The sequence below is a fragment of the Sorghum bicolor genome, chromosome 10 (assembly GCF_000003195.3).
Source record: "Sorghum bicolor cultivar BTx623 chromosome 10, Sorghum_bicolor_NCBIv3, whole genome shotgun sequence".
NCBI classification, from domain to species: domain Eukaryota; kingdom Viridiplantae; phylum Streptophyta; class Magnoliopsida; order Poales; family Poaceae; genus Sorghum; species Sorghum bicolor.
Genome location: NC_012879.2, coordinates 55500204 through 55513544, shown reverse-complemented (window position 1 = coordinate 55513544; position 13341 = coordinate 55500204). Strand labels below are relative to the sequence as shown.

General features: G+C 41.7%; 1 protein-coding gene across 1 annotated transcript; it reads left to right on the top strand.

The window, feature by feature from the left end:
• On the top strand, positions 8301-9724 carry LOC8069353 (putative GDP-L-fucose synthase 2). Its single transcript, XM_002438725.2, has 2 exons — positions 8301-8845; positions 8974-9724. Exons 1-2 carry the CDS (start codon positions 8373-8375, stop codon positions 9515-9517), a joined length of 1017 nt encoding a protein of 338 aa, XP_002438770.1. The 5' UTR covers positions 8301-8372; the 3' UTR covers positions 9518-9724.

The window sequence follows — 13341 nt, the reverse complement described above, 5'->3', positions numbered from 1 at the left end:
TCAGATTATTACAGCCCAGCAAGAAAATAAGGGTATAATCTTTTTGAAAAGAAAGGTTCAGTCTGAACCAAATTCCAAGTTCAGGATAGATGAAGCTGGAGTAGTTTGGTTCAAGGATCGTTTAGTGGTTCCAAAAGTTCCTGAACTTAGAAAACAAATTCTTGATGAAGCTCATGCAACAAGACTTTCAATCCATCCAGGCAGTAATAAGATGTATCATGATTTGAAACAAAGATTCTGGTGGACTAAGATGAAGCTTGAAATTGCTAGTTATGTGGCTAGATGTGATACTTGTCAAAAAGTAAAAGCAGTTCATCTTAGGTCTGCTGGAGAATTGCAACCGTTGCCAATTCCATCTTGGAAATGGGATGACATTAGTATGGACTTCATAGTGGGTCTACCCAGAACATCGAGAGGGTTTGATTCCATATGGGTCATTGTTGATCGTCTGACCAAATCAGCTCATTTCATTCCAGTAAGAAAGGATTATCGAGCTTCTGAATATGCTAAGATATACTTTAACAGAATTGTGAGTCTACATGGTGTTCCAAAGACTATTGTATCTGATAGAGGGACACAATTTGTAAATGCTTTCTGGAAGCATCTGCATAAGTCCTTGGGTACCAAACTTCTACATAGTACAGCTTATCATCCACAGACTGGAGGTCAGACTGAAAGAGTCAACCAGATCTTAGAAGATATGTTAAGGTCTTGTGTGCTCAGTTATTCAGAGAAGTGGCATGAATGTTTGCCTTTAGCAGAATTCTCTTATAATAATAGTTATCAAGAGAGCATTAAGATGGCACCATTCGAAGCTCTGTATGGCAGAAGGTGCAGGACACCTTTGAATTGGTCAGAACCTGGAGAACATAGTCTCTTCGGGGTTGGCTTGGTCAAAGAAGCCGAAGAGAAAGTCAGGCTCATTCGAGAAAACATGAAGGTAGCACAGTCCAGGCAAAAGAGTTATGCCGATAAGAGACGTCGATCTCTTAGCTTTGAGGTTGGTGTTTATGTATACCTCAAAGTGTCACCTATGAAAGGAGTCAATCGTTTTGGAGTAAAAGGAAAGTTGGCACCTCGATATATAGGTCCATATCAAATCCTTGAAATATGTGGAAAGGTGGCATATCGTCTAGATTTACCACCACAGTTGTTATCAGTACACAATGTGTTCCATGTCTCTCAGTTGAAGAAATGTCTTAGAGTGCCTGATCATATCATTCATGTTGAAGAAATTGAGTTAAAGCCTGATCTGACATATTCAGAATATCCTATCAAGATTTTGGATCAAAAAGATCGAGTCACTCGTAGAAGAACTATCAAATATTACAAGGTGCAATGGAATCAACATACCGAAGATGAAGCCACGTGGGAATCCGAAGAGTTTCTCTTAGAACGTTTTCCTGAGTTTCTTTCTTATGTCCTATCCTTGTAATCTATCATGTTATAATCTACCCCTGTTTTTGTAAAGGGTGGTTTTGGAAATGTTTGACAAATTTCCTTTTCCATTAGTTAGACTTTAAGGTAAATCTCGGGACGAGATTTCTTTAAGGGGGAAAGAGCTGTAACACTCTGGTGTTAAGCGAACTAAAATATGACATGTCATCATGAGCATTTCATAATAGGTTGTTAAGCACACACTAATGCATTTGACTTAAAATAAGTTTAATTTGAATGAATGTGTTTAGGAAGCCTAAGTGTGTTTATTTTATGTTTGGATGCTTGTTTTGGAGTTTAAAAACCTTGGGTGCAAGTTTTCCGAAAAACTTAGGGGGGGAAACCCTAGTTTGCAAAAACCCTAGATTTACCCCCTTTTGTGCAATTCAAAAAACCAAGCAAAATTTGAAGTTGAGTTTAAAAGCAAAGTTGTAGATCTTGTCAAGATGTACAACTTTGGTGTTTTGAGTTTTTGAAGATTCAGTACAAAATTCAAAGTAATTTTGAAAATACAAATTTCCAGAAAGTGTTCCCTTTTCAAACTTAAATCTCCAATTCAAAATCTGTTTGGAATTTTGAAAAGTGTTCAACATGAGAGTTGTAGGGCTTGAAAAGTTGAACAACTTTCATGTTGGAAGTTTTTCAAGTTGTTATGTAAAATCAAAAGTAATTTTAGAAATTCTGTTTTGCCCAAATTCAAAATTTTGGAATTAAGCTTGAATTTCAAACTGTTTGGCCAATTTAGCTATTTTCCACTCGGAATTAGCTCTGGCCACCAAAAGATGATTGGTAGCTCACAAAATTTTGCACAACTCTTATTTTGGCATATTTTCATCTTCTATTCAAAATCTCAAAGTAATTTTAAGTTTTCAGAAAGGGTATTTTGGGGAAGAGGGGGATAAGCTCGGCCCCTGTTCATGGCGGTGTGCCGCCGAGCGTCGATCGGCGTTTGCTGACTCGTGAACCGCCGTTTCATCTCGTCCAAGCACGTGCTCGCGTCCGTGGCAAAGTGGAGCAGCTGCTGGCGAAGTGGAGCGCGACGTGCCCTTCTCTCCCGCGAGCACCGACCTCCTTTTCGCCACCGGAGCACCGAGGAGCAGCACCTCGTCCCCATCCAAATTGGCCGTGCTCGATCCTCCTCGTATCAAATTGAGCCGTCCACGATGTTCGCCACCTCCTTGCGAATCCAGAACACCACCAAGCTCGCCCCATAACCCTCTCAATCGCCGAGACACCTCCATCCTCTCCATCTCCGGCCAGAACTGCCGCCGTGGGGCTCTTACCGTGGCCACGGTGTTCTAGTCGGTATCACGTTTCCCTGGCAGCTGTTTCGAGTTCCTCTTGTGTTCTAGTAGCTCATGCTCTCTCTCTTTTCCTTTGGGCGCGAACAGAATCACCGGGACGAGCTCGCCGGAGCCGGAGCGCCCGCCCGATCGCACTGTCTCCGTCGCCAACAACTTCAGTTACTCCTCCCGTTGTGGTGACGTGAGCATCGTGTTCTCTAAACCTCCTTGAACCTCCCTACCCCTTTCGTTTGCTCTCTACCGGGCCTAAGTGGCCGGCCGACAGTCGGCCATGGTGGCCGTCCGCCAGTGATGCAGTTGAGATGGAGAGGAGGCAGTAGAGCGTTAGCAGGTCGTGGCAATCGGTTCGCGAGGTTGAGGCGAAGCCGATGCGCGCGCGCGGAGGCCGAGGTCCTCACTATCGGTCGCCGGAGTCGCGGCCGAGCCGCCGTGCCTGTGGGAGAGGAAGCTGACGGGTGGGGCTACCCCGTCAGCGACTGTGTGAGAGAGAGAGGGCGCGGGCGCGCGCTGAGCGGATGCGGGCCGGAAGTGCGGATGTGGGCCGGTCTGCGGCCCAGTCTCCAGGCCTTTTACTGCGTTGTTTTCTTTTTCTTTTTCCTTTTTGTTCAAAAGTGATTGATGTTTGAATTTGTGTATCAAATTGTATACTGATCCAAAAATTGTGAAAATTTTTGTATAGCTTCCATAAAATGGATAGAGCATAAGAAAAATGTTAGGTTCTGTTTTCTGGTAATTTTCATATATATATAAATTGCCTCTGTTTATTAATAAATAAACCTTCCATGAATTTTAATAATTTATAGGTATATCCAAAAATCATGAAATTTGACATGTGAACTTATGTTACTGATATCTATCCCCATGAATATTTTCAGCTCTGTTTGATCAAGTATGCTCTGTTTCTTGATAAAGCTATTTAAAATGCTTATAAAAGAAATAGAAATAATTAATCCCTTTAGGCTTTGGGTGATATTTTGGATTGTTTGATAACCATGGTTACTTAGCAATGATATGCTCCCTGGTTATGGTTTATTTCATGTAACTAATCCTTGTGATATGTTGAGTCCATAACCTTGTTTAATAAAAATAATAAAATGGATTTAGCAATAAACCATGCTTTGATAGCTAGATTACTTTGTTTCTTTACCATGAAGGAAAATTGTACTCAAGGTAGTCATGTTTATTGTTGTCATCCAAGAACATGTAACCTGTCTTTATCATGCCATGAGTATATCATAATCATGCATATGCACTTTTACGTATAGAATACGCTCCGGAAGAATCTGATCCTCAGTGGATTTCTTCCGAGTTTGTGGATCCTTCGGGTGTTGTTGAATTGCCGAACGTCTCCTCCGACCAAGGCAAGCCCCGGACATTAACCCTATCCTTGTATTTTCATAAAGTTATTTATATCACTTGAGTTAATATGATGCATTAGGTGAATAGGAGTTGAGTGAATCCTATTTGCTGCATTATCTACCTTGATGATTTCCATATTAACCTTGATACCTGCTTTATGAAAATGCTTAGTATGCTTAGCCCTGCTTATTAGATAAGTTTTCAGATCAAAGAGTTTGAAGGGTTGTTGTGGAAAATTCTTATAGTTAATGATGTTCAAATTGAGACCGGTCGGTGGACTTGCTTTAAGAATGGAGTCTTAAAGTAGTGTCTCCAACTGTGTCGATTAAGGACCGTACCGTTGTTGGCCTGTTGTGATTGGGACCTTTGAGTACAGCCCACATGCGCTGGTAAGCCTTACCTATAGCTATTCCGATACTTGAGAACGGCTAACCGCGTACTGGGAGTGGAGAGATGGCGAGAGTAGCGTGTACCCACCTTACGAATCTGAGATGACCGGGAAACATCTAGATTGGCTGTAGGATGGTGGTGTACTGTACTCTCGGGTGACGCTGGACCCGTTCTTGTATGGGAGGATCTATAGAAACAGGTTGACATATGCAAGATTAAGTTCTACATATGTCGTGTGGTACTGAATCCCCAGCTGGGTTTAATCGATTCGAATCGCCGTGTTTCCTCGGATATGGAGCCTCAATCCTCACACCATCATCGTAGTAATAAGTGAATCTTTGGTATAAGAAAAAGGTGTTTTGCTTATGAAAGTTGGATAATGATATTGGCTAGTTATAAGTGATGATCTTGAGTTAAAACTTGAAAGTAGGCTTTACTCGTAGTAAGCTTTTATGCAAAAAGAAATACTTGATCTTGTTAAAGCTTTACCTTGAATCCCCATAGCCTGCATACCTGAGTCTTCACCTCTTTTATAGTCGGTTAAGTCTTGTTGAGTACTTTTGTACTCAGGGTTTCTTAACCCATGTTGCAGGTGAACCTCTTGATTATCCTTTTGATGGTCATGGTTATTTTACTCTTGTGGAGGAGAGTGATGATGATGAACCTGATGTGTGACCTTGGGCAAGTAAAACTGGTTGTGTGATCTATGGTTTATGTAATATAAAGTTCCGAAGCTTTATGTATCAAATAATTATGGTTTGTAAACTATGAACTTCAGTTTCAAACTATGTTACGTAACCTTTCCGCTTTTACTCTGATTTCTCTTATCTATGAAATGTTGTAATACTGTGATGCTTGATGAGGGAATTCCTGAAAAGATTGTTACGTGGATGATTCGGGTTTCCCGAGGACACCCGACAGACTTCTTGAGTCATTTGGAACTCGTGCACGTCGATCAGAAGTCCTTGGGACAATGATGTGTGCATGTGGGCCACTTAATTCAGGAGGTTCTGCCACATATATTTAATGCTTGATGCATGTGCCGTAAGATTTAATATTGCGAAAAATCTTAAAAAGTTTTTTGTTCTTGAAGTGAACAAAACAAGGCCAGCCCTGTTTAGTTCTCCATCCAAAAAATTTTCATCCATCACATCGAATCTTTGGACACATGCATGGAACTTTAAATATAGATAAAAAAATAAACTAATTACACAGTTTAGTTGAGAATCGCGAGACGAATCTTTTAAGCCTAGTTACTCCATGAGTATCCTTAAGTGCTACAGTAACCCACATATGCTAATGACAGATTAATTATGCTTAATAAATTTGTCTTGCAGTTTCCTGACGAGCTATGTAATTTGTTTTTTTATTAGTTTCCAAAAATCTCTCCCGACATCCTTCCGACACATCCGATGTGACACCCAAAAAATTTTCGTCCCCAATCTAAACAGGCCCTAAATCTTAGCGTTGGAGAGGAGAGGAAGGAGGACGATCGATCCTAGCAGTTGCTCTAGCATTGATGGCGCCCAATGAATATCCTGGCAGCTAGTGTTGGGGGGCTTATGTTTATTTGGCTGCCGCGTCAAGATGTGTGTCAAGATGTGTGGCACGGCAGGCTATGTCACGTCAGCGCCTGTGCATTGTTGACGTGTCATGTATGGTGCGACAAAGTTCAAATAACGTGTCATGTGTGGTGGCACGGCTAAAAAGATTATATTTAAAATTTAAAAACTTTTGTTGTCAAACTTGAAATATGTTTTAATAAATGCTAAAAATAAATAATTAAACGTCGCTTATGGTCTGGAAAACTCGCACGTGCTCAGCGTTCAATCCTCCCACCGTCCCACGTGATAATCGTGCCAGTGTCGAAGTTGTATTCGATCCATCGAGAATAGTAAGGCATGGTACGCTGCTGATCCCGACACGTGTGGCTGAGGAGCTGGCTATTTAACGCGACATCGTCGTCATTGGTCCTTACCTACGCATCGTTGCACACTATCATGCTCATTACACTGACTAAGACGCTGACATCCCTAAATTGTCTTGCAACATCAATGATCCTTTTAAGCACGATATAGCTAGCTAGATATGTACACGAAACATATGGTGGGCGTTTTTTTTTTCCAGAGAGAACCACACACTGTGCATGTCTGATGTATGTTTATGCTTTTTTTGAGTGCGTGGTAGGGATGAAAACGGATCGGATACGGACGAATATCATCGATATCATATTTGTTTTCATATTTCTAATCGAATTCGGATTCGAATACGGATAATATCAACCATGTCGGATAAAATAGGATTGGATGTCGATATCATAAATATACGATTTAAGTATTCGAATACGGATACGGAATCGGATGTTGAATATTCGAACTCGAATACGGACAGATCTGAACTCCTCTAAATGAATTCGGTCTCGAATATGGTCAGAAAATATGATGCATGCTCGCTACGATGTTTCCGGATTATTCTCGTAAGAAAACATGTGTGGACGTTTGTCCCGAGCATTTTAAGGTCATGTTCGTCCTTTTATTTGATATTAGGTCAGATTATTAGGAAGGAGCATGGTGGGAAGCTGATGAGAATCGGTAATGTGTTTGTTAAGGATCAAGATTATCTGAGGTTGACATTTTGAGTGTTTAACTGGTTGAAGATATTTTCTACATAGAAGCTAAATCTAGAGCTCTTCCAAATGGTCTTTAATTAATGTACTTTGTTCAACGGTGGCGGATCAAGAAAATAATTCAGGAGGGACTTCTCTCATTGTTTTTCGTTTCTAGTCTCTCATTTTAAGCTTTCATAAATAGTGCAAATTTATAGAGGAGAGTTTAAGGGCGCTCCAAGGTCCGAGTCGTGGCAGCGAAGACTTAATGAAATTAATTGGCCGGAAAGTTACATATTCATAGGTGGTGTGTCATGTTATGTGCGATATTAATGACGAGACAAAATCACCACCAAAACGAATTAGAAAGCCACTCTCACACCACATGCGTCATGTTTGTAATAGAAAAACAATCATCAATTCCTTGCAATTTGTTTAACAGAAAGAACCTATCTATCTTAGACAAAATAGAAAGCCACTCTCACACCGCATGCGTCATGTTTGTAATAGAAAAACAATAATCAATTCCTTACAAGTTGTTTAATAGAAAGAACCTATCTATCATAGATTGAAACATTTAAGAGAACTATCTTAGACGTGGTAGGATCTCATCAGAGCTCCACCATCGAGGCTGTGGTCACGGAGCTCTGACGAGATCCCACCGCGCTCGCGGCGACATCTTTTTTTTTGCTCCCCCATTGCCGCCATCTTCTCCAACTCTGGTGAGCTCGGTCATCGCCATCTTCTCCAACTCTGGCGAGACCCTTCCTCACCAACATAGCTCGACCGCTGCTACAACCGTCAGGGCCCTTAAACCGCTAGACCACTATCCCCACCGCCTGGCCTACCTACTTCCCCCGATCAGCTCCTTCTGGTCGCCAGAGTTGGAGAAGAAAGAGGGGCAGAGACTCGCCGGAACTCTAGCCACCAATGTCGTCGTGTTCGTCTTGGGTAGGCACCGCGTACCTTGTTGGCGCCGGCGCTGTTGGAACCCGCCACCACCGTTAGAGGGGAGAGAGAGGGAGGAGCCATGGGCGCCACCGTCCCTGCGCGGATCCGATGCTCCAAATTAAAATCACGTGTCCATCTCTCCTAAAACACTCGAGTGTTATATAGCCTTTTCGTCACATAAAACACTTAGTTGACTTGGCCCCTGACTAGTTTTTCTCAGGCTAAGAAAATCTGCAACCTCTATTTAAGGCCAAGGCACGGCACCCACAAACGTGCACCTCACTGCCTCAGCTCTCAAGCGCGCAGAATATTAGTTACACGTACAAATGCCTGCACACAATGCTCGGCAAGTGCCAAAGGCTGCCAACAATGGCACGCCGTCATTCCTCTCCGACAAGTCGGCGAAAGTCTTCCTCGCCGGCCACAAAGGTATGCTGGGCACGGCCATCCACCGTCGCCTGGCCGCGCTGGGCTTCACCAACATCGTCGGCCGCACCCGCGCCGAGCTCGACCTGACGTGCGAGCCCGCCGTCCACAAGTTCTTCGACGCGGAGCAGCCTCGCTACGTGATCCTCGCCGCGGGCAAGGTGGGCGGCCTCCACGCCAGCTCCGCCGCGCCGGCCGACTTCATGACCGAGAACCTCCGCATCACCGTGAACGTCCTCACCGCCGCACGCCGCTGCGGCACCGTCCGCAAGCTGCTATTCCTCGCCACCTCCGCCGTCTACCCCGTCGACGCCCCCCAGCCGATACCGGAGTCCGCGCTCCTCACCGGCCCACCGGCGCCGGGAAACGAGTGGTTCGTCGTCCTCCGATCGTCGTCCATGGCGGCAAAAATCTTGCAAGAGCGTGCATGCATATATACGTATGGTCGCGCAACATGCAACTCAATTTGACTAAATTTTACTCCAACTTTAATTATTTCAGGTATGCCATCCCCAAGATCGTTGGCATCAAGATGTGCCAGGCGTACCGCGCCGAGCTCGACGACGGCATGGACGCCATCGTGGCGACGCCCAACAACCTGTACGGCCCGCGCGACCCGTTCCCGTCGGAGAGCTCCCACGTCATCCCGGCGCTGATCCGGCGGTTCCACGACGCCAAGGCCAGCGGCGCCCCCGAGGTCGTCGTGTGGGGCTCCGGCCGCCAGCTGCGGGAGTTCACGCACGCCGACGACGCCGCGGACGCCGCCGTGCTGCTGATGGAGAGGTACTCCGGGGCCGAGCACGTCAACGTCGGGAGCGGGCGCGAGGTGACGGTGCGCGAGCTCGCGGAGACGGTGAGGGAGGTGGTCGGGTACGAGGGGCGGGTCGTCTGGGACACAAGCCGGCCGGACAGCGTGATGAGGCGGCTGCTGGATAGCTCTAAGATGGCGGCGCTGGGGTGGGAGCCCAAGGTCGAGCTGAGGGACGGGCTCAAGAAGCTGTACGAGTGGTACCTGAGTGGCCGCGCCGCAAGCTTCCAACCATGAACTCATGACTGTGTGTAAACGTAGCTCAACAACTGGTCTACTTCTTAAATGAACAACTCGATCTATGATCCCGGGATACATCAACTAGAAGAATTGAATCAAAACCAAGCTGCTGATATTCTAGATAAGCGCATATGCAGGCTGATCTTGGCCTTGTTTAGTTCCAAAATATTTTGCAAAATCGACACTGTAGTTTTTTCGTTTGTATTTGACAAATGTTGTCCAATCATGGACTAACTAGGCTCAAAAGATTTGTCTCGTCAATTCCGACCAAACTGTGCAATTAGTTTTTATTTTTGTCTATATTTATTACTTCATGCATGTGTCTAAAGATTCGATTTGACGGAGAATCTGAAAAATTTTGCAAAATTTTTTGGGAACTAAACAAGGCAATCTCAAATGACTCATTCTCAAGTTCTAGCTTGTACCTGCGCGCACTAGTGCACCTCCATGATCAGTGCACTCTTCTTGAGGCACTTACCTATATATTTAACCTTTGAAGTCTGTAAGGTTACTACCACATCCTGTTGTTAAAAATGAATGAAGTTGTTTGTTGTCCAAAAAAAAAAAAAACTGCAGCTTCCTTAGCCAAGGGAACAGGAACAAGAGCTTAAAGTGTTTGTATTTTATAACACGAAAATGTAAATGTTTTTGAATTGAAACCTGGAAGTTCCCAAAACGAAGAATATGGTCATATATTCCACGTTTCTATTTGCTAAGCTCCTAGTAAACTGATTAGGATATTTGAACACACACCCACTTTAGTTAAACGATCACGTACGATACACGGGCAGAGGAAAAAAGATTTGTGAAAAGACACACACATACACTTGCCAAACGACGAATCACATAGACTCTTTGTATATATATTTCTTAGTGTAGAAATACACTAGTTAGTATAAGACGAATATTATAAAGTTCGTTTGTGTCCCAAACTTCCAATAATACTCATAAAACTACATTTGTATATATACAGAGTGCATGCACTATTTCATATTGAGTGGCGGAGCCAAAAATTATACATAAAGGGATCGATAAAAAAATTGATATAAACGAACTAAGCGTGCCCATCTGTTTAGATTTTTCGAGATACATTTGTTGCACATAATACCTCGATTGTTATCAATGGTTATGTCCGCATTGAGTAAACTGTAAAATATGATGTAAGTACACATTTAGTAAACCCTAGAATTTTATTAAATGTGTCCTAATATGGTAGGTAAAAAAGCTTCCACATTTCAAAATATGTTATTCTAAATATTTCATTATATGTGATTCTATTGTCCAAAAGACATTCAAAGTACATATGGTAAAGAACTTTTTATCATATATACCTTTCTAATATAAATATAGATCATTAAATTATATATTAAGTAAAAAAAATTGTTGTGATGTTGGGGTGGGAGGGGCATGGCCCCCTCGCAGACTCCTTGGCTCCACCCTTTAGCGACAAAGTGATCCTAGTGTGAGGCTATATTATTGTTTGTGACCAAGCGCTAGTGCCTACGGGAACTACAAAATGAAAGCAACGTCGCGCGTGGCCACAATGTCTATGCAAACGGTGGCCAGCAAGTAGCAACTGACCGCGGTCTTTAAGGCCTTATGGTTTCGTTCATTCTAAAATCAAGTTTAATAATACAGCTCACTTGCTGATGGTAAAATTTTTTAATCTTCTTTTAGCTCACCCATATAATAGTTAGCTATTTACTATTAATACATAGTTCACTTATCTCTCTCACAAAATTTCTTAGTTCTTATGTTTAAGAAGCTTATAGCCTGCTTTTTCTCTCTCTCCTCTCTTCTCTCTTCCATCTCAACATTTAGCCGGTTTACAACCCACTATAATATTTACTCTAAACCCAAGCAGAGAGTCGAATCCACTACGCCATGATGGCATTGTGGCCTAGCCATCAATCCGTCTAGGAGGCAGTGACGATCAGTAAGGACACTCACAGTGTAAGACTCTATCATAGAGTCTAAGACAATTAATTACATATTATTTATAGTGTTTTACTGATATGGAAGCATATTTATTGAAGAAAGAGGTAGAAAAAATAAGACTTCAAGTCTTATTTAGACTCAGTCCACATTGTTCGAGTTAATAAATAACTTTCGACTCTATGATAGAGTCTGCATTGTGAGTGCTATAAGCAGTGTAGCCACCAATACTCCTAGTAAATCAGTCAAGATATTTAGTGAGTGTTTGGTACTGCTCCACTTCACGTTTTCTAGTCAACCATGTTCAACTCCACACACTCTGTTCGGAAAAAAAATAAAGTTGTAAGAGCACTTAAAGGAATACTTCACAAACTTCACATTTTTTGTGAAGCTGCTCCACAACAAAGTTTATAGAGTAGTCCCAAATAGGCCCTTATTAAGCACACCTTCACTTTACAATAGTTAAATGATCACGATACACATAAATGAAGAAAGGATTTTTGAAAAGACATATATACTTGCTGACTGACATGCTAGAAAAATCACATAAATTCGTTTTATATTTCCTAATGTAGAAATACGCTAGTTAGTATAAGACGACTATTAAAAAAAAAATCCACATTCGTATATACAGAGCGCACGCACTATTCCATATGGTATCCATATATAAAACTCATGGCTCTCCACATTGTTTGGAAAATAGAACCGACCTCACTAAATTACGGACGTTCACTCATATCAAATCCAACGATCAATTTCAGACATACCTTATTTGGAAAAAAAAAATCCTACCTCTTTCTCTTTTTGGCAACCAGCCACACATGCGCAGCGATTCTTCCGCACTTCCACATTCATGCGCGCTTTTTAAGGATGACTCACGTCATAGAAAAAGAGAAATATTTATTTCAAAATACTATAACTTCTGAACGGTGTATCTTTTTTAAATTTCGTCTGCACTGATGTGTTCTACACGACGAGAAAAACAAAACTAGACCCCACTTACACATGTTTCGAAGATTTATTTTTTCTGCTACCAATTTATGTATATTAACTTACATCATATAACTTATGCCATGAAAGTTATAAAATATAACTTATGCAAAAAACTTAAAATCTTAAGAGTTATAAAAACACCTTTTATGTATAAAAAGTCATTAAATACAAAGGAACGAATTAACTAACTTGTGTCAAAACTGCAAACACAAAAGTCATTAACAGACACATGAATGAACCAAATTCTAGAAACACAAAAAATATGAAACACAACTTATGTAAAGTTAGATATATAAGTTATATTTAAAACTTATAAGTTATATAACTTGACGAATGGCTTAGATGTAAAGTTAGGTGTATAAGTTATATTCAAAACTTAAATGTACAAATTAGTATCACAATATATTAGTAGAAATATGCTAAGTTATATGTTATAAGTTATTCTTATAAGTTATAGCCTATAAATTATATGTTATTCTATAATACACATAAATTACTAATAAAATAAAATTCTTCAAAACATATGTAAGTGAGGTCTAGTTTTGTTCGTCTCGTCGCATAGAACACAGTGATGCAGACGCAAATAAAAATAGATACACTATTCAGAAATTATAACATTTTGAAATAAATGTTTTGCTTTTTTCAACATGACAACAGCGATAACATCAACACAGGGGAGCGAGTTAGTTGTTGGATGGTTCGCTGGGAAAAGGAAAAGAAGCGGGAAGGGAAAAGGAAAGACGCGATCGGATCGTTCGCTGGGAAAAAAAGCTCTGAACGACCGGTAAAGTGGAATTGGAAAATAGAACGCAACCATTAGAGAGATTACAAATATGGTAAGTATATTAAGGCCCCGTTTGACTGGGGCCTCTACTTAGCTTTAGCGTCTTCAA